Source organism: Akanthomyces muscarius, chromosome 1, assembly GCF_028009165.1.
Source record: "Akanthomyces muscarius strain Ve6 chromosome 1, whole genome shotgun sequence".
In the NCBI taxonomy this organism is placed as follows: Eukaryota; Fungi; Ascomycota; class Sordariomycetes; order Hypocreales; family Cordycipitaceae; genus Akanthomyces; species Akanthomyces muscarius.
The window spans coordinates 6,631,602-6,654,240 of record NC_079241.1 but is presented as its reverse complement, the minus strand read 5'-3'; the positions used below and the strand labels follow the sequence as shown (position 1 = coordinate 6,654,240).

At 55.9% G+C, this 22,639-nt stretch overlaps 6 protein-coding genes across 6 annotated transcripts; 3 read left to right on the top strand and 3 right to left on the bottom strand.

Moving 5' to 3' along the window:
* Positions 1-945: 945 nt before the first annotated feature.
* LMH87_007259 (uncharacterized protein) lies at positions 946-1,962 on the top strand (the record flags this gene model as incomplete). Its single annotated transcript, XM_056192318.1, has 1 exon — positions 946-1,962. One exon carries the CDS (start codon positions 946-948, stop codon positions 1,960-1,962), a length of 1,017 nt encoding a protein of 338 aa, XP_056060550.1.
* A 308-nt stretch (positions 1,963-2,270) lies between these two features.
* Positions 2,271-2,887, bottom strand: LMH87_007258 (uncharacterized protein; the record flags this gene model as incomplete). Its single annotated transcript, XM_056192317.1, has 3 exons — positions 2,271-2,295; positions 2,349-2,457; positions 2,506-2,887. 3 exons carry the CDS (start codon positions 2,885-2,887, stop codon positions 2,271-2,273), a joined length of 516 nt encoding a protein of 171 aa, XP_056060549.1.
* Positions 2,888-3,435: 548 nt separating this feature from the next.
* Positions 3,436-4,041, top strand: LMH87_007257 (uncharacterized protein; the record flags this gene model as incomplete). The annotated part of the gene is made up of 1 exon (XM_056192316.1): positions 3,436-4,041. One exon carries the CDS (start codon positions 3,436-3,438, stop codon positions 4,039-4,041), a length of 606 nt encoding a protein of 201 aa, XP_056060548.1.
* A 260-nt stretch (positions 4,042-4,301) lies between these two features.
* LMH87_007256 (uncharacterized protein) lies at positions 4,302-12,242 on the bottom strand (the record flags this gene model as incomplete). Its single annotated transcript, XM_056192315.1, has 1 exon — positions 4,302-12,242. The coding sequence occupies one exon, from the start codon at positions 12,240-12,242 to the stop codon at positions 4,302-4,304; it is 7,941 nt and encodes a 2,646-aa protein (XP_056060547.1).
* A 312-nt stretch (positions 12,243-12,554) lies between these two features.
* Positions 12,555-14,330, top strand: LMH87_007255 (uncharacterized protein; the record flags this gene model as incomplete). Its single annotated transcript, XM_056192314.1, has 2 exons — positions 12,555-12,571; positions 12,665-14,330. 2 exons carry the CDS (start codon positions 12,555-12,557, stop codon positions 14,328-14,330), a joined length of 1,683 nt encoding a protein of 560 aa, XP_056060546.1.
* Positions 14,331-15,566: 1,236 nt separating this feature from the next.
* LMH87_007254 (uncharacterized protein) lies at positions 15,567-17,396 on the bottom strand (the record flags this gene model as incomplete). Its single annotated transcript, XM_056192313.1, has 4 exons — positions 15,567-16,707; positions 16,758-16,977; positions 17,027-17,094; positions 17,152-17,396. 4 exons carry the CDS (start codon positions 17,394-17,396, stop codon positions 15,567-15,569), a joined length of 1,674 nt encoding a protein of 557 aa, XP_056060545.1.
* Positions 17,397-22,639: the final 5,243 nt, after the last annotated feature.

Sequence of the window (22,639 nt, the reverse complement as noted above, 5' to 3'; positions counted from 1 at the left end):
GTGGGTGCCTCGATGGGCATCGCCGAGCTGGACGGATTAGGTTGGCAAGGGAGGCGGGCGCTGGCCGTAGTTGCCAGTGGCCGAGTAACGCGATGCCGTGCAGCGTCTGACGCACAATCGCCTGCGTATGGGTGAGATTGGTGGCGGCTCGCGCAATTTGCGGGCGTACGTGTGATGAAGCTCAAGGAAACGAGATGGAAATGGCGTGGATCGAGAAGGTGTCGCGACAAGCTAACAGATTTGAGGCCCGTTTCTCGTCGCGCGCGTTTGCTGCTAAAAATTCGGCATCTACCGAGTTACGTAAGCAGCGGCCGCCCAGTACAAACAGCAAGCACAGTAGCATCTAACAAGTGACTGGTTGATTACATTTTTATTTCATTTTTTACTTTCTCCATCTCATTTTTATTTAGTTCTCGATTTCCATCTTTGCAAAGGTGAAGACGATATGGTTCAGCTTTGATTGGCCCATAGGTTTCCAGCTGGCTACACCAACTGTGAAGACTAAGACGGTCAGGGTACGGCGCTCTTTCCGCGTAACTATACCTCTAATGTCTCGTATCCCCGAGCTTATTGGGGCATCTACCGCGTATTGAGGGCCTAAACGCGTAATTTTTCATGCTCCAGTAACTTGACATGGGCCCTTGGACTGGCGATTGGGGCAGCGCGGACAATTGTCGAATACTCCGCTAAGCCTCGCTTCGACAAAGGCAAACTCCGCTGCTATGGAATCGGAAGTGAGGCTCTAATATCTGCAGACACTTTAGTAAGCATCCTGCGGACTTTCTAGACCATCGTGTTCAGTCAAGTGTCCGAAACCTCCGGAACATGTTATGAATACTATAAGTAGATGTATCATCTGTTGGACAGCTTCTCAATCGATCTGAAACCCACAATCAGGAAGATAGAGCTTCCTATACTTATTCTCCTTTAATTCACTCGCACAACATGGCTCTAGAAAAAAAACTCAAGATCGCTATCGGCGGTGCATCTGGCGAGACGGGCATGTCCATCATCAATGCCCTCCTTGACTCCCCGGACAATTTCGATATCATCGCCCTGGTGCGGCCGGAATCCGCATCTAAGCCTGTCTACCAGGATCTCGCTACACGCGGCGTTTCTCTTGAAATTATCAAATTCTCGGACATCGAGGCGATGACTAGTATCCTCACAGGGGTTGACATTGTCATCTCGTGCCTTACTCTGCTGCAAGTGGCCGAGGAGCATGCACTTATTGACGCATCGCACGCCGCTGGCGTCGGCCGATTCGTGCCCAGCTTCTTCGCCGTTGTCTGCCCGCCTCGCGGTGTTCTCACGCTGCGCTCCATGAAGGAGGACGTTCTCGACCGGTGCAAGCGACTCTATCTCCCCTACACAGTCATCGACGTTGGCTGGTGGATGCAGCTCTCCCTGCCCCAAGTCCCTTCCAAGAGGCTTGACGCCCAAATTTCTGTCCCCGACACCATCATCGGTGCTGATGGAAATGTGCCTACTGCAGTCACTGATGTGTCTGATATCGGCAAATACGTCGCCCGCATCGTCGCCGACCCCAAAACGCTAAACAAACACGTGTTCGCGTACGGCGAGGTGACGACACAGAACAAGATTTGGGCCGCTGTCGAGGAGGCCACGGGGGAGACCATCCCCAGGACATACCTTTCCAAGGAAGATGCCGAGGCCACGATGCTTCAGCTGAAAGAGGTTGCTGGCAAGAACCCTGCCGACATGCCATCTCTGTTCAAGCTTTCGATGCTTGAATACAAGTATACATGGGGGATCCGCGGCGATAACACACCGGAGCACGCCGCATACCTAGGCTATCTGGACGCTAAACTTCTTTACCCCGATGTTGAATGCAAGTCGGTGGGAGTGTTTGTCAGCGAGATTGTTGAGGGCGCCCGGAGTGCGACAGTCTACAAGAATCGTGATGATCATCCCGTGACAATGCTTCAGGGTAAGGTCTAAGTGCTGAACTAGTATCGCTAAACTCAAAGTATAGGATAGCACGACATATAGTGTTACTTATAGAATAACTAAATCAGAAGTTAGCCCAACCGTGGAATTCATATCAGTAGCATGTCTCATATCTGGTGCAAGCCACTCGCCAATTGAGTGCTCCGGAGGCTCAACGAAAATCGCAACAAAAGCTGCCTGTATTAACTCCTTTGCTTTTTCTATCTCTCTCAACTTTTATTGTCCCAAATTCTTGACAGCAATCATTATACATGTTGACGTTGATAACATGCTCCTCAGACACTGACCCCAGTCTCCTGCTAATAAAACGGCTTCTGCCCAGCACTATAAACTTGTTAACGACAGTGAAGAGCTGCCTGTGTTATTTCTCGACTTACACGTTGCCTTCGGGGCTGAAACGGCAGACGACATAGACCTTGTAGGCATCCGAGATGCTGTAGGCGCGTGCGCATCCGATTTCCGTCGATCCGGACCACATGCATTGCGCTACACCGTCAGCATCTCACCTTTTTTGTGCTACCCAGCGTCACCTACACCAGTGAAGCCATGGCTCGTGGCCTGTCGTGATCGGCTTGTTGTCATACAGCGGCGCCTGTGCAAGCCAGGCGTGCATGGCCGATTGAAACGGCGCATCGTACGATGGGTGGCAGTCCGAGGCCTCCTGCACGTAGAGAACCTCGCCTTGTGATGGGCGGTAGGCTCCGGCGGCGTGCTGGAAAGGCACCTGGCCGCTGGCCATGAGGTTTGCCCAGAGCTGCGCGTAGGCGGCCAGGTCGGGGCTCCACGAAAGCGGCTTGACGAGTCGTTCGCCCCTGGCTTGGTTGACCATGTTGAAGGCCGAGACGAGGTCGTCGCTCTGCGCAGCACTGGCGAGTGCCATACTGACGATGGCGGCTGCGACCTTGGCGAGATGCATGTCGAACGCTTGTTAGAGATGTGATGATTTGATTGGCAGTCCAACAAGCAGACGTCAAGTCGTCGAGGGAAGTTACTTCTGCGAAACCAAAAACAAAAAAAAAAGAGGCGAAGCATCTGAATCAACTGGCGATGTTTTCATTTTCATTTCAGATGTGAACGAACAGCTCACACTCCTGCGTTTGCTCGCTTCATCTGCCAGCTGCGCCAGCTGGCAGCCCTGGTACTCTAGCTGGACGGTGGAAAGTGCAAACATCGAGCACTTCAAGACTAGATTTGAGTAGCTGAAAATATCTCATTTATTTTGGTTTTCTCAGGTATTTTGTATGTTGGACATAATATGCGAACATGTACACCTCAATTATACTAGTCCGACGCTTCTAGAAAACCGCCCCCAAGCTATGACGCCAAACTTCCAAAAATATTTCTGGAGCTCGTCGCCGCCGACATTCAACTTTTTTCTCCTGCGCCAAACCTCCTGAATCCAACCACCTCGCCTTCCTCACCTCGACTCCTTTCGCGCATTACCACCAATCCATCGCGCGCACAATGGCATCCCGCACTGCATCGTCATTCCTGCGCCAGCTGCGTCCCAGCGCCCTCCGTCAGCCCTGCAGCGCCGCCGCCTCTCGCGCCAGCCTCTTGCGACAGCCACCCAACAACCTCACACGCCCGGCGCTCCTCGTCCGTGCCGCGCACACCATTCCCCGTCCACCGCGGCCCTCCCAGCGTCCCGCTGTCCAGACCGAGCCCGCGACTGCTGCGACCCCCTCCGCGCGGGAAACAAGCGCCGCCGCGCCGCCCGCGTGGCAGCCCGCCGACGAGCCCGCCAGCGAGGGCGAGCGCCCCGAGGCCAAGAACCCGGCCTACTACCAGCTCTCCTTCACCTGCGTGCCGTGCAGCCACCGGTCGCACCACAACGTCTCCAAGCAGGGCTACCACACGGGCTCCATCCTCATCACCTGCCCGAGCTGCCGCAACCGACACGTCATCAGCGACCACCTCAACATATTTGGCGACCGCAAGCTCACTGTCGAGGACCTCATGCGCGAAAAGGGCCGTCTGGTCAAGCGCGGCAGCCTCGGCGAGGACGGCGACATTGAGTTTTGGCCCGATGAGGAGGAGGCGCCCGAGACCAAGACCGGCAGCTCATAAAAGCCATTGAACATGGAAATCTGGCGGTGATGGAATCTTGTACAATATCTAGCATTAAAAAGGAACACATGGCGCTGTTGATTAGAATACCCTCCACTTTGGACAACGGCTCCTAGAGAAGAGCAAAACTGGAATTTAAAATGTACATTTGCTATATTCATCTAAACCTATCATGGTATAAACGTCTGTGACGTGACACACAAAAAAAGCTCCATAACTCCAAGAATGCACCATACATAATGCCGTAAAAAAAGGAAAAACTACCACGTTTTGTACGTCTGTCGCATCGTCTTTTGCTCCGAGGACCGCACCTTGCGCCTCTCCTTGTTGCGGTCCAGCTTCTTCCTCTTGTCGCGGCTGTACTTTTCCGGCTGCGCGAGCGCCTCAATCTTGCGCTTGCTGGACCGTCGCTGCCGGCGCCTGCGCACCGCCTCGCGCACCTCGAGCAGCAGCCGCGTGTACGTGGCCGTGCCAAACTTCTTCTGCAGCGCGTCCATCATGATCTGCGCGCGCGTCTTGATGCCCTCAAGCCGCGCGCGGAACTCATCGTCGGCGCTGAACGGCACCGGGATCGACGGGTCCGTCAGGTGGTGCAGCGGCTCCAGCACCTTGCGCAGCGACGGCCGCAGCCGGTCCGCGGGGATGCGCCGGGCAATGGTCTCGAGCGCCTCCATGGCGTGCACCTTGGGCACGATGGCGTAGCTGCGCGGGCGAATCTCCTTGCGCAGGATGTGCGACAGGCGCCAGAAGAGGTAGCCAATGTCGCGGGGCCGCTGGGTGATGTCTTCCTCGTCTTGGTCAGCTGCTTCGTCCTCTTCTTCTTCTTCCTCTTCCTCCGGATCACCGTCGTCTTCGGCCGTCTTCTTCTCGGGTACGTCGGCAAGGCGCGGTCCAAGGAAGATGATGACCTGCGTGACTTCCTTGGCCAGTGCCTCGTCGACTTGGCTGCCACCCAGAACGTTCAAACCCAGGCGCACGTAGTCCTGCAGCTTCTCCACGGGCAACGCAAGGCCATAAGATCCCTTGAGCGCTTGCCCGGGAGGCGTGCTGCCGCTCTGCTTCGCAAAGTCGCCAAGATACACGGCGATCAAGCGAATTGTTACCAAGCGCACATTGACATCCTGGTGCTGCAGGCAAAGCGCGACATTGATCCACAGCTGTTCGTTCTCGGGTGTGAGGATGCGCTCTGGATACTGCACAGTGAATAATTGCACCGTGGCAATGATGGTACTGACGAGATCTGCATCAAGCTCGGTAACATCCTGGGCCAGTAATTCTCCAATAGTAGAGAGCACAAGCTTGTAGTCCTTTTTATTCTTGGCGGCGTCTTCGTTTGCCTCGAAATAGTACCCAAAGACCATCAAGCCCAGTCGCAGCACCGGAAGGTTGTCCTTCTTATCGAGCCATGACCGCAGCAGCGTGAGGAACTGCTGTATGCGCTCCTTGTCGGCCTTTTGGAGAATCTCCTTGATGAGCTCACCAGCCGACAGCTGGCACTTTTCGCTCTCGTCGTTGGCGAGGACAAAAAAGAGCGGCAGGAAGCAAGTCGACGCCACCTGCTGCACAAACTCGTCGGAGGCCTTCATGAGAAGCAGGTGAAGCATCTCCATGACGGACAGACGACCGCCCTCGCGATCATACTTGAGGTTGGCAACGATGAAATCGAGCTGCTTGGCCCAGCGAGCCTTCTTCTGCGGGTACTCGCGGATAAATTGGAAAAACGCACCGCGGGCCAGATCTCGTGTGTCCTTGTCGGGGTTGGTAATCATGACAGTGCCAACATGGTCGAGAGTGTCGTACACCGCGGCTGTTTCGATGCGACGCTCGAGGACGGATCGCAAAAAGTTAAACGTGACGTGGCGATACAGCGGCTCGGTAAAGTCGTCCTTGAGTTTCCCGAGGAGCATGTCGGCCGCCGCATCCTTGACAATCACATCGCGTCGATCGCGCAAGAGGACGGACAGCAGCTTCAGCGCGGCCTGTGCCAGGTCGGTCGTGGTAGATGTCGACGTGGAGATGCTCTTGGTGGCTTCTCTGACAGTGACCTTGAAGAGGTTGGCTCCGTCATCACCCATGGGAACCTTGACAATGACTGCCAGTAGACGGAAAGCCGAAATCTTGACCTCGTCCTCACCATCTACAATAGCGTCACCAATGATGGGCAAGAAGCCAGCAAGGTTCTCGGGTGTTCGCAGGCTATCGTGCTTCTTGAGCATAGCGCGCAAAATATCGAATGCGAATCGCATGAGTTTGTAAGTATGCTTGGCCGCTTTGCCTCGGTCGCTCTTCTTGGCACCCTTCTGAACGAGGTACTTCCGCACTCTGGGGTCCATCTTTTTCTCTACCTGTGGCTTCTGGCTGTCGTAGACTTCTTGAATGACTTCATAGCAGAATACAAGAGTGTCGCGGCTCTCCGCGGCCGGGTTCTGCAGCAGGCCGACGGTAATGCGGGACATGAGCGCGTCAATCTTGCGCACCATCTTGAGGTCCACCCTTTCCATGAGCAGAGCCTGGATCGGCTTCACTAGGCGAATGAGTTGCGTCACGGAGGCGGTCTTTGCAACCAGTTCCATTGAGTCCTGACTCTTGCTGCCCTTGATTTCCTTTGTCTGTGTCGTGTAGCCATCAGCATCTTTTTCTTGTCCAACGACGCCAAAGATGTCGTCCATGATGATGGTGACAATGGGCGAGAGGCAGTGGTCGAGATCACCAGGGCCAAACAAGGGCACCGAGGCGACCAGGATGGAGTGCATGGTGTAAGACAGAACGTGCAGCTGGTAGCCGCGCGTCAGGGCACTTCGGAGCTCCTTGAGAAGGAAGCCGAAGAAGCCGGGCCCGAGGACAACGGCAATCTGCACCAGCGTATCACGAGTCAAGTCTCGCGACTCCTCGTTCTTACTGCGCAGAATATGACAGATGTCGGTCAAGACTCCAGCAAGCTTCTGGTTCATCAGCTGCTCCGGCAGGAGCTTGAGAAGCTTGACAATGATAACACCGACCGGCACACGATAACTGACTTCGGACTCATTTTTTTCGTGAAGGTATTTTGTGAGTGGCGGCAGAAAGTATTCCGAAATGTCGACCGGGAGCTGAGTCTTGGAAGTGCTCGTGGCAAGGCGTTGCTTCTGAGCTGGCGCTGGGGCATCTTCGCCATCTATCTCCATGGCATCATCCTTGCTCTCCATAGAGGCGCTAAGAGCATCCGCAAATCGGCCGCAAAGACGGACTGTTTGCTTTTGCAGCTCCGGCTTGGATCCAACGTAGCTGATGTATCGCTGGAGAGTAGTGCGGTAGTGGTTCCAGTGGAGAGACATGGCCAATGTTCCAATAGTTGTAGTGGCCTGTGCACCGAGACCGTGGTCGTCTGTGCCGTCCTCACGCCCAAAAATGAAGTGCTCTAGCAGCGGGATGAAGAATTGAGCCAGGTTTTGGCTGCCCATCTCGTGAGATTGGTTCGCAGCCTCCAGAGCCTTGAGGGCCTCGAGCTGGCGCGCAACGGCAGGGCTCAGCAGGTTGAAGAAGAATGCAGGCTCGGTCGATTCTTCATGTTGTTCCACCAGCAAGCCCTTGAGGTCGGCAACGGGCGCCCAGTCGGGCATGGTAGTGAGCAGGAAACCGAACACGCGGAGTGTCTGGCGGCGCACCGTCTCAGAGGGGTCGCGGGCGCACGAATACACAGCAGGCATGAGAACACTCTTGAGGGTCTCTTCAAAGACGGTCTTGACGTTCGCGGGCTGGGCATCAGCGACATTTTGAACGAATCGTCGCAGACCGTCGGCAGAGTTGGTCGACAAGACACCGAATTCCTGGTCATCGCGGATAAAGAAGATGAGGTTGTGCAGCACCGGTAGCCACTGTTTCGGAGTCCAAGCCACCTTGCGCACAGCTACAATGGTGTTGAACGAATTGAGGCGTCGGTCATAGTCTGGCTCATCCAGGCGGCCCTCCTTGTATGAGTTGAGCTCGTTGCAAAGGCTAGCGACGACCGCAACTTCGGGCTCCTGCTTGGAAAGAGCCAGCAGAGCGCGGGCCAGCGATTGTCTGTTTTCGCGGTCCTTGAAATAGCCGAATAGCGACGAAAGCGTATCGTATACCTGTTGCAGCAGCTTGGGGTCTTGTCCCGCATGGTCCATGGATACGAAGCTCTCGACGATGAGCAGGATACGACCCTTGGTCTTGGGGCTAACACGTCGTGGAGGCTGGTTCAGCAGGTAGCTTGAGATGCGGATGACGGACTGAATATTCGCAATGTCTTGGACAACGACGGCAAACGCCAGGATAGTCTCGACACATGCCTCGAGGAGCGAGTGACCGACGGTCTGCTCCTCCAGAACTTTGGTGATGCTCGCCAAAATCTGCTTCACATTGGCGTCTAGCAGTTCCACCTTGATCAGCTCGTTGAACTGGGATTCACTGGCAGGGGCAACGGCCAGCTTGACGAGGTTGCGCAAAATCTCGAGCGAGTGAATCTTGACGTCGTCCTTTGTCTTTGCCGCCGTGATGCAGTCCACGACGCTTGGCAAGACACCAACCGGCAAGTATGTGCCGTGGGGTGCGAGGAACAGGGCCGACTTGGGCAGAACGGACCAGGTGAAGAACAGGTGCATGAGTCCGGAAACACCTTGGGTCGTCTCGGCGGCAAGGTTTTCGATCCTTGGTGCCACAATCTCTTCGATAATGAGGTCGTGATACGGCTCCCACTGGAAGTCCTGTGCGTTCTGGAAAAGCGAAATGAGGCACTTGATACCAGTCACGCGAACGACACGGAGCAGCGACGCACTGCTTGCCTTGTCACTCTCTTCAGCTTCGGGGGATACGTCTCTCAAATTTCGACAGGCGTAGACGAGGCAGTACAGCACTGGGCTGAGCACCTTTTCCATGTATTGTGACACATTGCTGCCCATTTCCGTGATCAAGGACGAGATCATGTTTAGGAAACCAACTTGTTGGCGGGGAGTAATGATAGGCTCGCTGAAAGACGCCTTCGTCTGAACCGCCGACTTTCCGACGACTTGCACGCCTCGAAGCTTGCCCATGGCAATGTCGAGAAAGTCACCCATGTCTTGAAGAGTAAGGTTTCGAATGACGGCCAGACGCGTAGCCTGTAAGCCGTGGCGACCGCTCGCAGCGCCTTTTTTGGAAATGGTGCGGCCGTACAGCAGGCGTAGGAGAACGGGCATGAGCTGCGGCTTATGGGCAGTCTTGATGAGCTCGTCATCCTGTAAAAAGACGGCAATTTCGTTCTTGAAGCGTGCTTCGTCCAGGAGGAACTCGAGGTTTTCTTGATACGCCTTTACACCCTCCTGCTTCCAAGCCAGGATGCCCTTGAGCGCGAGCTTCTGCACCTCAATGTCACCATTTTCGAGGAGTCGCAGCAGCGCATCGTAGACTTTTTCGTGCTGATACAGAACCTTGGGATTGACGAATTGCGAAAAGACGCCAATGATGCTCTTTCTGTCGGCCAGCGACCAGTTCTTATCCTCTTCTGTCCCGGCATCCTCGTCAGTTGCATCTTCTGCCGTGTCCTCTGACTCGCTCGCCCAGCAGAGCAAGTGAGGCACCAGCTGGCGCGATCTCTTCTCCGCAATGGCGGGAAGGGCGTTGAATACTCTGAGGGCACGGTTTCGTGCAAACTCGGGAATATTCTCCACGAGTTGCTGTTCTTGGTCAAATTTTTCTAGCATCTTGGTCGCTGCACCGACCGCATCTTCATGGACCATTTGCCCTGCTCTTGACAGGTAGATGTACGCCGTGCAGTCGAAATCTGATAGGACGGGTCTTTGAGTGGCAGATCCGTCGCCCATCGCGGCCTTCCATCGCGGCGAGGGCACTTCGATCCACCGAAACGCAATCTTGGCAATAGCCTCCTCGCCAGTCTTGGACTGGGCAATGTGTTTCAGGGTCTCAGTGGCATCGTCCCACACGGGCGAGAGCTTCACGGTGAGCATTCCGAAAAGGAAAGACGGAACGGCTGTGCTGACCCAGCTGAAGCTGTTCACGTGGGCATAGTCTTGGCCGAGCTTGCGCATGAGCATGCCAATGCTTCTCGTATTTTGCAGATGGAGAGGAGTCTCTTCAATCTGCAGCATGGCGTCAATGACGGCAGCGGATTTATCCATGTATTGTAGTAGGCGTAAGGAGGTGAGGCGAATTTCATGTGAAGGAGAGCCGAGGTTCTCAATAAGGGACGCAATGGCGGGATCGGTTTCTGATGAGGTTTCTTCGCCGGCAGTGTGCTCATCTGGCGACGCACTGCCAGAAACAGAAGATACATAGGTGAGATATGATCGCAGGAAACCGACAGAGCGGGCAAATCGAGGGAGAGCAGCACGAAGGAGTCGACTTAGGTTCGAGTCAATGACGCCCGCTGCCTTGCTCATACCCAAGTATGCATGGAACCCGGGACCGACAATGAAGCGCACTTCGTCAGAGTCGAGTGTGGACGACGGCCGCAGCGCAAGCTTGAGCTTTTTGAGCAGGAGCTCGGCGATGCGGGCATTGGTGGAGGGATGCACCGAAGTCAGTTCGAGAATCTGAAGCAGGGCTGCATATTTCGGCAAGCAGCGATCCCGCCAGACCTGAGGGTCCTTGTTGTAGGGTCCACGCTCCGGGAACGGCGAAATCTCGAGGTTCTCAAACTTGGACACAATCTGGTCCTGCCAGCTCTGGGGCAGCTTGCAGGCGTGCTTGTCGCTCGGCGGCGGGAACGCGCGGTTCTCCATCATCTTGGGTAGCAGCGTGCAGAGCATCTCCTCGTTGGACCACCCGTGTGCGCCGCCGCCGCTGCCGCGCGACCAGTGCGCCGCGAGAAACTTTTGAAAGTCGCCGCGCAGTAGACTGCCGAAGCGGCGCGGGTCCAGCGCGCAGAAGAGCGCGCAGAAGGGTATGAACCACCGCATCAGCGGCTCGCGCGTCAGCGACTGCAGCAGCGAGGCGAGGTGCGGGACGAGGGCGTCGACGGGGGCGTGGTGCCACGCAATGGCCACGTTGACCAGCACGCGGGACCACAGGTTGTTGCTCTCCTCCTGGCTCAGCTCATCGGCCGACGGGTACGGCACCATCTTGGCGAGCAGGGCGACGAGCTGCTGGATCAGGCGGTTCCAGTTGCTGATGCGGGAGCCCTTGCGCACGCCTGCCAGCGTGCCGAGTATTCGAATATGTGGAATCGTGCCCCAAGCCGGAGGGGGCATCGCGACGGCAACGGCCTTTTGCTCAATAGCATCAAAGATTGCTTCGGCGTAGTCGTCAAAGTGCTCCTCACGGCAGTGGTGTATCGTGCTCGTGAGGACGCCGCAGACAACGTCCGTCCAGACCTGCCTCGTGGCGAGCTTCTTTTCGTCTTCGGGGATCGCATCCATGAGGGTCGCGAGGATGGCGGCGCCGGCCGAGTGGATGTTGCCCTCGGTGCCCTTGATGGCCTCGGCAAACATGGTCATGACGCCGTCGTTGTAGAGCGTAAACTGCTTGTCGTCGACCATGCCGACCAGGTCGTCGCGGATGTGCTCGACGAGGCCGACCAGGGCCGTCTCGCGGTGCGACGGCGCGGCCGCCTTCTTCACCAGGAAGCTCACGGCCTCGGCGGCGAAGCGGGCAACGTGGCCCGGCAGGCGAGTCTTGCCGAGCAGCACAGCCATGACCTTGTACGTCGGGCGCACGTCGGGCACCAGCAGCTTGGACAGGTACTTGAAGAGGAAGGCGAGCGTGCCAAACGTCCACTCAATCACGTCGGCGGGCTGCGGGCGGATCGCAATGGCAATGATGAGCGCCAGGCTCCTCTCGTAGTACTTTTCGAAGCGCGAGCCCAGGTCGTGGGCAAAGGCCGTCAGCAGGTCCAGCAGCGGCTCCAGCCCGTCCTTGTCCTGCATGGCAATGTGCTCCTCGAGCAGGTCCATGATGCGCGTCTCAAAGTGCAGAATCTGCGGCAGGCTCTCGCTCAGCGGCAGCACCTTTTGCTTGAACGAGACGAAGCACCGGCCGATGTTGAGCTCGTTCCATTTTTGCAGGGCCGTCTGGAAGTACGATGTCGCGGCCGAGAGGTCCTCGGTGTCGAGATCGTGGCGGCGGACTCGCCGCAGCGGCTGCAGCGAGTTGAACTGGGCAATCTTGTCGTTGAAGGACTGCCATCGGTGGTTCTTTTCATGGGGAGTCGAGTATTTATTCTTGCGCACTTTGGCAATGCGCCCTGATGATTTGGACGGCATTGTGACGGGTACAGTTGTGCAAGAAAAAACTTCTCGCCATAAAAGTACGCAACCCGTCTGTGTAAATGGCGGTTTACAACGACTGTCGAGAAGAAAAAAAAAAGTCCAATCGAAGCTACCTACAAAGAACGGTCCCCGCCAAAAAGTTGCCAAAAAATTTGGCTGGATGATAATCGGCAGAATTGATAAGGCCAGGTGTGGGGCGGCCACTGCAGGGTCACAGCCAATGGCGGCCCACGCGCATCGACTATCGCAGCAAGCTTCAACTTCTCTTTTGCACAACAGTCGCACAACCGCACGCACGGATTGACAATGGCGGCGCCGAAGATGTGAGTAGCGTTGGTTTAGCTTTTTTCTTGTTTATTTCTTTTTTTTTCTCCTCAACAAAGCTGCAAACCTGCATACTAATCCTCCTTTTCTAGAATCGTGCTGGGCAGCCTCAATGGCAACCTCGAGCCCGCTTTCAAGAAGCTCGCCAGCCTGCACGCGAAAAACTCCTTTGCGCTCGCCCTCCTCACTGGCGACGTCTTCACGCCCGAGACCGACGACTCCGTCATCGATGCCCTCCTCGACGGCGCCTACGCCCTCCCGCTGCCGACCTACTTCACCGTCGGCACGCACCCGCTGCCCGAGCGCATCGCCGCCAAGGTCCAGGCCGACGAGTCGGAGATTTGCCCCAACCTGCACTTTCTCGGCAAGCGCAGTGTGACCAAGACCTCCGAGGGCCTGCGCATCGTCAGCCTCGGCGGCGTGCTGGACCCCAACCTCGTCGGCGGCGCGTCCAAGGAGCAGCACCTGCCCTACTACACCGGCGACGACGCCAAGAGCCTCAAGGGCGCCAACAGCGCCGACATCCTGCTCACGGCCTCGTGGCCGGCGGGCGTCTGGCACGGCTCCAAGGTCGCCCTCGACGCGGCGCACAGGAGCCAGGTGCCCGCGAGCCAGGGCATCGCGGACCTCTGCGCCGCGCTCAAGCCCCGGTACCACATCTCCGCCTCCCCCGGGCCGTTCTTCTACGAGCGCGAGCCTTTTGTCCAGGCCCTCGCCGATCCAAAGTCCGACGTCATTCCGATAACCCGCTTCATCTCCATGGCGCCGTACGGCAACGAGGCCAAGCAAAAGGCCATTTACGCCTTTAGCCTCAACCGCTCCGACAATGCGGTGCCGCCTGGCGCGACGGCCTCACCACTCCTGCAGCCCCGCGACAAGAAGCGCCCGCGCGACAACGACAACGACGAAGGCGGGTCGTACAGCCGGTACGGCAACCACCACCACAACGACGGCGCGCACGGCGGACGACGCCAGAAGCGTCACCGCCAGCAGCAGCCGCCGCCCGGGCCGGACCAGTGCTTCTTCTGCCTGTCCAACCCCAGCATCGCCACGCACATGGTCTGCAGCATCGGCGACGACGCCTACATCACCACCGCCAAGGGCCCTCTCCCCACGCCCACCACGTTCGCCGAGCACGGCATCGCCTTCCCCAGCCACTTCATCATCATCCCGCTCCCGCACACGCCGACCCTCGCCGCGCTCGGCGCCGCCGCCGACCCCTCCAGCGAGGCCTCCAAGGCGCACCGCGAGATGACGCGCTTCCGCGCCTCCCTCCAGTCCATGGTCGCCGCAAAGTCCCAGCGCAAGCTCGGCGCCGTCACCTGGGAAATCAGCCGCGACCGCAACGTCCACCTCATCTGGCAGCTCGTCGCGCTGCCCGCCGACCTCATCGCCAGAGGCCTCGCCGAGGCCGCCTTCCGCGTCGAGGCCGACAACCACAAGTACCCGGCCTTTGCCACCAGGGAGTCTGCGTCGCTCGCCGAGGATGAGGCCGCGTCCGGCGGCGGGGACTACTTTCGCGTCTGGCTGTGGTGCGACAGCGACGGCGACGACGCCATCCACAGCAAGACGCTCGTCATGCCCCTCGACAGGGACGCGCGCTTCGACCTGCAGTTTGCGCGCCGCGCGCTGGCCAAGCTGCTCGGGCTGGAGCGGCGCGTCGTCTGGCAGGACTGCCAGCAGACCGAGGAGGAGGAGACCAAGGATGCAGAGGCGTTTCGGGAGGCGTTTAAGGAATGGGATTTTACCTTGCAATAGATGTGGCGCCTTTTTTCGGTTTCTTCTTTCATTTTCAAATATTGAGCATTTGCTTTACCTAGCATCATGGGCGTTTGGTGTGATTTGAGGCTCGGACAGAGAAAAAAGTACTACTTTCGATTTATTTTAGCTTCGCATGGGGTGCAGCGAGGCATCGCAGTCACCAAGAGCAAAATCATGACAACGTGAAATATTCTTTTCTTCATCTGTCTCTTCTCTCCTCAATGTGTGCTACAGAAACGAATTACTCTCTGGCATCCGACAGTAGACGTTCTTTTAAAAAAAAAATGCGTCCTTGAGGGATAAAAAGGAAAAGCAATACTACATCCAGCAAACTCCAGCGATGGTTCTTCTTCCCACGCGCGCCCGCAGTAAAAAACAACAATGCGCAGCACTCTGAAATAGCTCTATAGAACCATGTTTGTTTTATCAAAAAAAAAAAAAAAACCCTGACAAAAATTGGATCAAGTCCAATAGGGGGAATAACCGGCACATCCAGTGCTAGGCGCCGCCAAGAAGCGAAATAAAAGTGACAAAAAGGAAAATAGTAGTTTCGTCGTAAAGAAAAGGGTATAGACAATGCAAAAACAAAGACAATCAAATGCATGTCAAGTTGCGTGTCGCCGGGTGCGCGTAAGAAATACATTGCGTAGCAAGTGCACCCTTGGCGCAGCTCTTGAAAGAATGTTGTTCATGACCGCGAGGTCGTGCGGGTAGCATGTTGAAGGGGGGAGACGCGTTGCGATCCCATGGTGGAAGCTCCGTGGTGGAAAGCCTCAGTCCGTATTGTGTTACAAAGAGTTGATGATGCACCAACAGGTGGTGCTTGCTCGCAGTCAGCAATATGTGTAGCAGCCGCGCCCTAAAGTGCCGACAAGGAAAAGACAGAAAACTCTTCACAAAGTGTTGCACAAATCAGTCGCAATGCAAATGCCAGATAGCCATGCCAAATGAAAAGCAGCGGGACAAAAGTGCAAACGTGTTGGTGCGTCGTGGCAATGATTAGTTGTCAGAAGCAAGGTGAGCTTCTCCGCGGCTCACGGCGGCTGCGTCCAATGTAATATGTGTTGGAACAGCCGCGTGAAATATTAGTTGTTTCATGTACAACGTGAGCCGGGGTTGTATATAGACGGTTACACCAACAGTCGAGGTGCGACGCCATCGAGTTTGCAAAGGCAGGATACTTTTTGGCGAGTGAGTGATATGAGAAGGCTGCACAGCAGGCAGGCCCAAACATTAGTAGGAAGCCATGCGACGGGTGTGTGATCGCTCAGGAATAGGAGAAAAGCTGCCCATTATGGGAAATTGACGCGAGGTCGGTCGGCTAGGCGCAGTAGGAGAGTCATTGACGCAGTGGTCTCTCTGGCCAAAAGCAAAAGTCTGAGCGCGGCTGAGACCACCCTTGCGGGCCTTGAGTCTGCCCATCTCGCGTTCACAAGTGCGCTGGTGTTTCTCATCAGACATTTCCACGTACTCGGGAGGAAAGCATCGGCCACGGAAAGTGGCGAAGAAACCGCTGTAGCCTCCATCCAGAATGTAGACTTCGGGATACGTCAAGCGAGGATAGAATTCAGCATTCACGGTACGATCCTCAGCACGAACATGTCTAGCCATCAGAGGAGCACGGTGGGCCGAGTATTCACAATGAAAGATGAGCAGAGATCTGCCGCCGATGGGAGTCTTGAACAGCTGGGAGGTGAGAAGCTCCTTGTCATTGTGGTTGACGGCACCCTCAATGTGGCCACCGTCGTACTCATATTCGAAACGGCAGTCGATGACCATTTTGTGATCAAACTTGTCATTAAATTTGCCGTCGAGAATGTCCAGCATGGTGCTCTTGGTGATGCGTGGAATGGTGTCAGTGGGATCGTCCGAGAGAAAGTGAGGCACAACAGCTTCGTGAGCTTCCTCAATGTCCATGACACACTTGAGCGAAGATGGCATGGGTTCGGAAGTCTGCGGCTTTGCATTCATAACATCGTCAGGGTGCTCGAACATGCTCAGAGAGCGGCGAAACTGTTTGCGTGTTCGCAAGAACGGGTTCGACTGCCGTCTGGCGTGGCCTGTGAGAGGTGAGCCGAGGCGAGGGCTGTTGCTGTTGGAAGAGATGAATTGAGGCCGGGTCCGCAGCCCAAGAGGAATGGGAGCACAGGGGCTATTGGACGAGACGGATCTCGATTCCTGAGGGGGGGACTCAGACTGAAAGCACTCTCCAAGAGAGAGGTTGGAGGTCGAGCGGGTAGCAGGATCACCACCGAAGCGGAACGGAGGGAGCTGCCCCAACTGGCCGTCGGCGTCAGACCTAGTGCTGCCGCTTGTAAAGGTGTAGCCCTTCATTCGGCTCAGAGATGGACGGCGTGGAGCAGCAATTCTACGGCTACTGATTGTTAGCAAGCACTTGGCGCGGCGAGAATACACAGTACGTACTCTGCAAACGACGGTGGCTTGGTAAAGTCCAGCGACGGGCGCGAAATGGGAGCCGGAGAGTCGAGCATCATGTCCTCGTCACCTGATGAGCAATTGGGTGTAGGAGAAGCAGACTGCGACTGCAATGAGAATGGCGTCTTGTGTGGGAGCGGAGAGAGCTCCATGTATTCGATCAAAGGGGCGGGAGAGGACGAGGGCAGCGGAGGGGTCGTGACATAGTCTGGAGAAGTCAGTACAAGAGCCCAATTGCAAGAGGGTAGGAGACTTACCTCTGTTTTCAAAGCCACCCATGACATTGGCAGTAAAGAGTGCACGGCGAGGAGTCGGGAAGTGAGGGCTGTACACAAGTCAGTAACGAGGTCGGTCCGTGATACTGAGAGGCTCGTTGTCCTACCTGGCCTCGCTGTCGAGGCGAAAGTTTTGGGAGAGGTCGGCGGCCAGACTGGCAGCAGGCGAGGAGCCACGCGGTTCGCTGGAGAAGTAGTCGGAGGTGCCTCTTTGCAGCTGCTCACGCAGGCTCAGGGCAGCCGAAGCAACGGGCCCTGTGAAGGAGTGGTGACTGCGGAAGATGTCCCTAGCCCCCCAGCTGGGGGCGGGCATTGGGCGGTGCAGGGCCGCCAGTGGTGAAGAAGCCTCCATTGTGACGGGGTGGAAGGGCCGGTGGTAGTCAGAACTCGCAAAAGCTGCGAGAACTGAACAACCTTGGTGGTGGTTGGAGAAGAAGAAGAAGGTCGAGGACAAAAGTCGAAGTAAACGGTCGTGAAAAAAAAGAGCTCCACTCGCCTAGCAACGGGGCAACAGCGTGGAGGCGGGAGTTGACAGGATGGTGGGTGACGTTGTGGACATGTATTCGTGGGCAATTAAAAGTCGAGCATTGGCGAGAGTGCGTAATTGCATTACTTGTATCGTCGTTTTGTCTTTGTCTGGATTTGGTAGAGAAACAAGAATGGTTGTCGTTGAATCGTGTGTTTGGTCCGATAGTGTCAGATCGCGATGGTCGTGAAACAGCTGCGGACGGACGTGCGTGCGTGCTTGAAAGCCTATAGAGGAACAATGAAATAGATGTTGGAATTTCTTTGTCGGTTCTCTTTGTCTGCCGGCGAACGATGCGTAAAGAGAAAAAAGCAGGAACCGGTTCGGCGAGTGGATTTCCTGCGTGCAAGGCCGGAGGATGGCTTTGCGTTCTGACTGACTCTTGGCCCGGTCGGCGGCGATGGGGGCTGTATCCGCCGTAGCAGCAGCAGCAGCAGCAAGCAGCACAGATCCGAGGTGGCAGCGACGGCTTTGTCCTTTTTTACTCGTGGTCGGTGCACAAGTAATAAAGAAGAAAGGATGAAGGAATAAAGGACAATTGTGGTGATGAACAAAGCCTTACCTACTGCTGTCGTCGATTGCCTCGGGTCGGGCTTCTCTTACAAGAGAGGGGGGGTGAGGAGGGCAAGACGAGAGGATGGTGCGGGAGCAACGGCTTTTGAATGGTGGTGCAGCGCAGTGCAGTGTGCAGCGCAAAGTAACTAGTGCAGCGCAGTAAAGCGCCCCGAAGCACAAGAAAGCCAGGCAAGGATAGACGGATGGAGTTTGTGACGTTGTTAGGGGTGATGTGGGCGGATGCGACGCAGCCTTGCGAGCGAACATGTACAAGAGGAGGGGCGGGCGTGAGAGCGGCGGCGGCGGCGGGCAGAGCGAGAGAGGCAGAGAGAGAGAGAGAGAGAGACAGCGAGAGAGGCTGATATGGCGTAGCTGCGTACTGATAGGTAACTACTGGTAGGTTAGCTCCTGGGTGTGGGCTGGCTAGGCGCTGGAGGCTTGCTGTCTTGCAGCAGACAATCAGCAGGCTGACGAGTAGCAGAGTCAAAGAGTCTCGTTCCCTTGCCCTGGAACCTTGCTCGCGCGAGATCCACGCAACCATGCAACGCTACCAAGCTTTTTCTGTCAAGGTCAGTCTTCAGCTGGATTCGCACTCTCCACCGGCAGGGGTTGGAGGCAATGATGCGGGCGACGGGCAGGCGAGTGGACGTGTGGACGGAGTGTGGGTGATGCAGGTGGTGCAGGTGGTGCAGGTGGAGGCGCGCGCCGCTTGGCTGCCCTGGAGATGCATCATCTTGTTCCCAAGCTAGGTATGTGGGTTTGGGTTGCTCCGTCGCGCTCGGTGGAGTCAGTGGCGCCGAAGCAGCAGCAGCAAGCAGCACCGCAGCACGAGAGAAAGAAAAAAAAGACGAAAAGAGCTGCGACTCGGCAGGGGAGCTGGTTGGCTGGCCTGGCGATGACAATTATGAGCTGGCGGCTTCAGGGAGAGGAGGGTAAGGAGGGGCATGATTGGTATATACCTACCTAGGTGCCTAGCAGTACAGAGCGTACTGATAGTTACAGCACGGCGACGCGGAAAGTGGCCGCCAAATCATCCGAGGCGCCCTAAAATACAGCGCACAAGGCCAATACGGCAATACCTAAAAACCCCTAGCAGTTAACCAACTTGGCACAGCTGTCCACTGGGAGACGACATTTACAACCATGACCGTCCACCGAGTCACCGGGTCACCACCGACTCATTGCTTGTTGCCGGGACAGGCTCAAGGTTTTATCTCGTCACCCAGCCAGCAATACAGCAATCATTGGCCAAGAAACCGGCAGTGACAGCTGCCAGGGCCTGTCACTGCTGTCCAGACGACCAAGTGGCACAGCGTCAAGCTCTGTCCAGACTGTACGGATGCCTTTTTTTTAAACTTGTTAGAATGGACAGTACCACGGCAACTGCACAACTGTCTGTACCTATCCGGCACCTGGCTACATGCTGCACAGCTATTCTTCTGTACAGCATTGTAAACCAGCACACACACGCGGCCATGCTCACCGCACATTTTTATTCTTCTTCTTCTCAATCAAACGTGTGCACGCCGCCATTCACTTTACCTCCCTCGCTGGAGTCTCCAAATCTCGCACACAAACCTCAACCACGCCCCAGCCGCTGTGGACCAGACCAAAGCCCGACCGACGGCCGCACCGAGTCTCTCTTCCCCTCCCGGGCGCGCGCGCTCTGTCTCTCACCATCTACCCGCCCGCGCCGCCGTACAACTAACAAAGTGAGCAAGGTCTCGGCTTGCCGCCTGGGCAATCTCGCTCGATGGAGCCGTGACGGCATCGCAATACCTCGTACCTCTCTCCCAAACTTTCCCAAGGGCGGCTTCACGCGACCGACAGGTCAACCCTCCACGAACTTGATTCCTGTCCCAATGTTTCTGTCTCGACCTTATTTCGCTTCTCTGCCGCGAAAGTAACAGGATCTGCGACAGCTAGTAAGTTGCCTCGAGATCGCAGCTGGTACTGCCAGTGAACCCCAGTCTTTCTCAAACGCCCATCTCGATGCACAAGTCTCTGCATGAGTAACCTACACACCTGTTGCTTGCTCTGTTCCAGGTTCGTGCTTACCTCCTTGACCCATGCCACACGAGGTGCTTCTGCACCATTTACCCCATGTTCGCTGGACAAGCCGCCGAATAAGACCGCCCAGATAATCCGTATACTGTAATTCTCTTTCAACATCTCCACCGGTAGTAAATGCTGCCGACGCATGGCAAGCTTCTCACATTACAGTCGCCGGAAATTTCCACAGAGCATACCAGTCGCCTATCACACCGTCAATCGAGGCCTTATTACCACCCACCGTTCGCTTGCAGGGTAGTGCTGGACGCCTAGGAAATGGTAGGGACCCAGCCGGCCCAAGTACGCCATTTGTGCTCTAAAAATAAAAACAAAACATTCCTGATTCCGGGGATGATTTGTTAAACTGTTCGAGTTGCGTGATTGCTTCTAGTACGATGACTCGTGTCTGGATGTCATCGCAATTATATGGCATGCCTGCGGACATGGTTGGGTAGATCGTACACCTACGGCACCTTCAGTTCAGTCACCCATTGTACGAGAAGAAAATACATAGGATTCGTCAGATTGACAATTGAACCGACTAAAAATCTACGAGAAAAAGAATTACTTTTTTTATAGCAACTATATCTATCGCCCAGTGTGATATCAGCCATCGCCGGTTCATGGTGCCCGCGTGGAACCCCAAGCACATCTGCACGATCAGCATTTCCTAAACCGGACGCCCACCAAAAAGACCCGCGAACCACCAACAATCCTGTCTCGCTCACAGCATCCAAACCAAGAACGCCTAGCGATAAGAGACAGCACGCTGCGGAAACACTTGCACTAGTTAGTTTACATGAGGCGCTCATCTCAGGCGACGTGCGCCAGAGCCAATTACCTATTGCGGGCTGGCGGCGCGCCCTCACACCAGCTCGCAGTCCGCCCTGCCCAGCACCCGAGTCGCGGTCTAACACGCTCATTACAGCAGATTCCAGCCAGCCCGTCACCCGCACAGGAAGTCGCGGCCACGAGCAGAAAATAATAGCTCATGACGGGCCGCGGGTTGTGTTCTGGAATCGAGATGATGGCGCCATTCTCTTCGATTCCCAAGCTACACCGGTCGTCAGAAATGTGTATTCATCACCACTCCCAAAGGTCCTCGCCATCTATGAGCGCTCCTTACTGGTACAGTACACACTTGGAGGAGGCTCTGCTCGAAACGTTCGTGCTACGCGATCGACCTCTCTCCCCCAAACACCCAGAGCTCAGACGCTAATTCGCTACGCCGATCACCTGTAGCTCGTGGTCTCAAGGCCCCTTGGGCCTGTCATCACCACATTGCGCTAATGCGGCGCTATGCTGGTGGCATTTATTACAGTGGACTGTCGACCCAGCTTGCATTGGTTGACTGGCAACTCTGCCTGCTTCTTTTTGCCTGCGATGCCTGCGATGCTTGGGGCTTTGTTTTAGTTTGGCGCGCCAGTGGTGTTGTTGTCGTCGTCGCAGGAACCCTGACCGTACACTGCGACGCTGCAATGTTGGTCCCCTGCCTGGTCGGCATCAAAACTTGTCACGACAGGTCCAAGCGGGCGCGCCGCATCAACCGACAACCATTGAAACCCTTTCTTGCCGGTACACGCCAATCTGGGGCAGTCTTGCTCTCTCTGGCCGATAAGCTGAGACCGAGACACTTCCAGGGCAGATTTCTCGAAATTACTCCCCGCGCTGCCCTTGGTTCGAAAGTCCCTCCCTCGTATGGTCGGCTCCGGGGCTAGTTTTCTTCGACAATTCACACGACCTGTATAATTACTGCAGGACATCTTAGAGCACCACTTGTCCGCGCCTCTCCCTTGCATCACACGGCCCCATCCTGTGCAGCCAGGCAAGAAATAAAAAGGGACGACGTCGTGCCGTTTGCCTAGTCTCCATCCTGACAAGGGGACCCGTGAAAGAAAATAAGTTATATTGTCAAGACCCTTTTCTGGTAACACGGGTTTGTGCCAGACTAGGGCGGGGTCTGTCCCGGTCAATCTGACGGGCTTGCGACAGGCGTTGCTCGGTGTCACAACGTGCTTGTCCGTCGGCCTACAGCTCAGATGACACGGCATCCTGTATTGCCCTTTCACTTGTCAAACCGCCTGACATCGTACAAAGCTGATTTATAACACACGTCAGCCTCGGCATCTCGCTTTGTGCTCCCACATCCAAAACAGCACCAGAAAAAAACGCAAAAAAAGCAAAGGGACAGCTCCAGTTTCCTAGACGATGCACCCTTGTCCGCCTACACAACATGGATGCGATCCCGCATGGCGCAGGGCTACCCATCCCCTGCTCCGCCGCTTGCGATTGGTTTCTGCCCATGTTCGAGCCCGGCGCCTCATGACTACTGGTACTTTACTGACTACCCGAGCTCCTTGCTACGGTGGTGTAAGAAATACTAGTATCGTCATCCATGTTTGCGCCGGTTACGGAGTACAAGCACAATGCACACAAAGAACAAAAAAAAAAGCATATTGTAC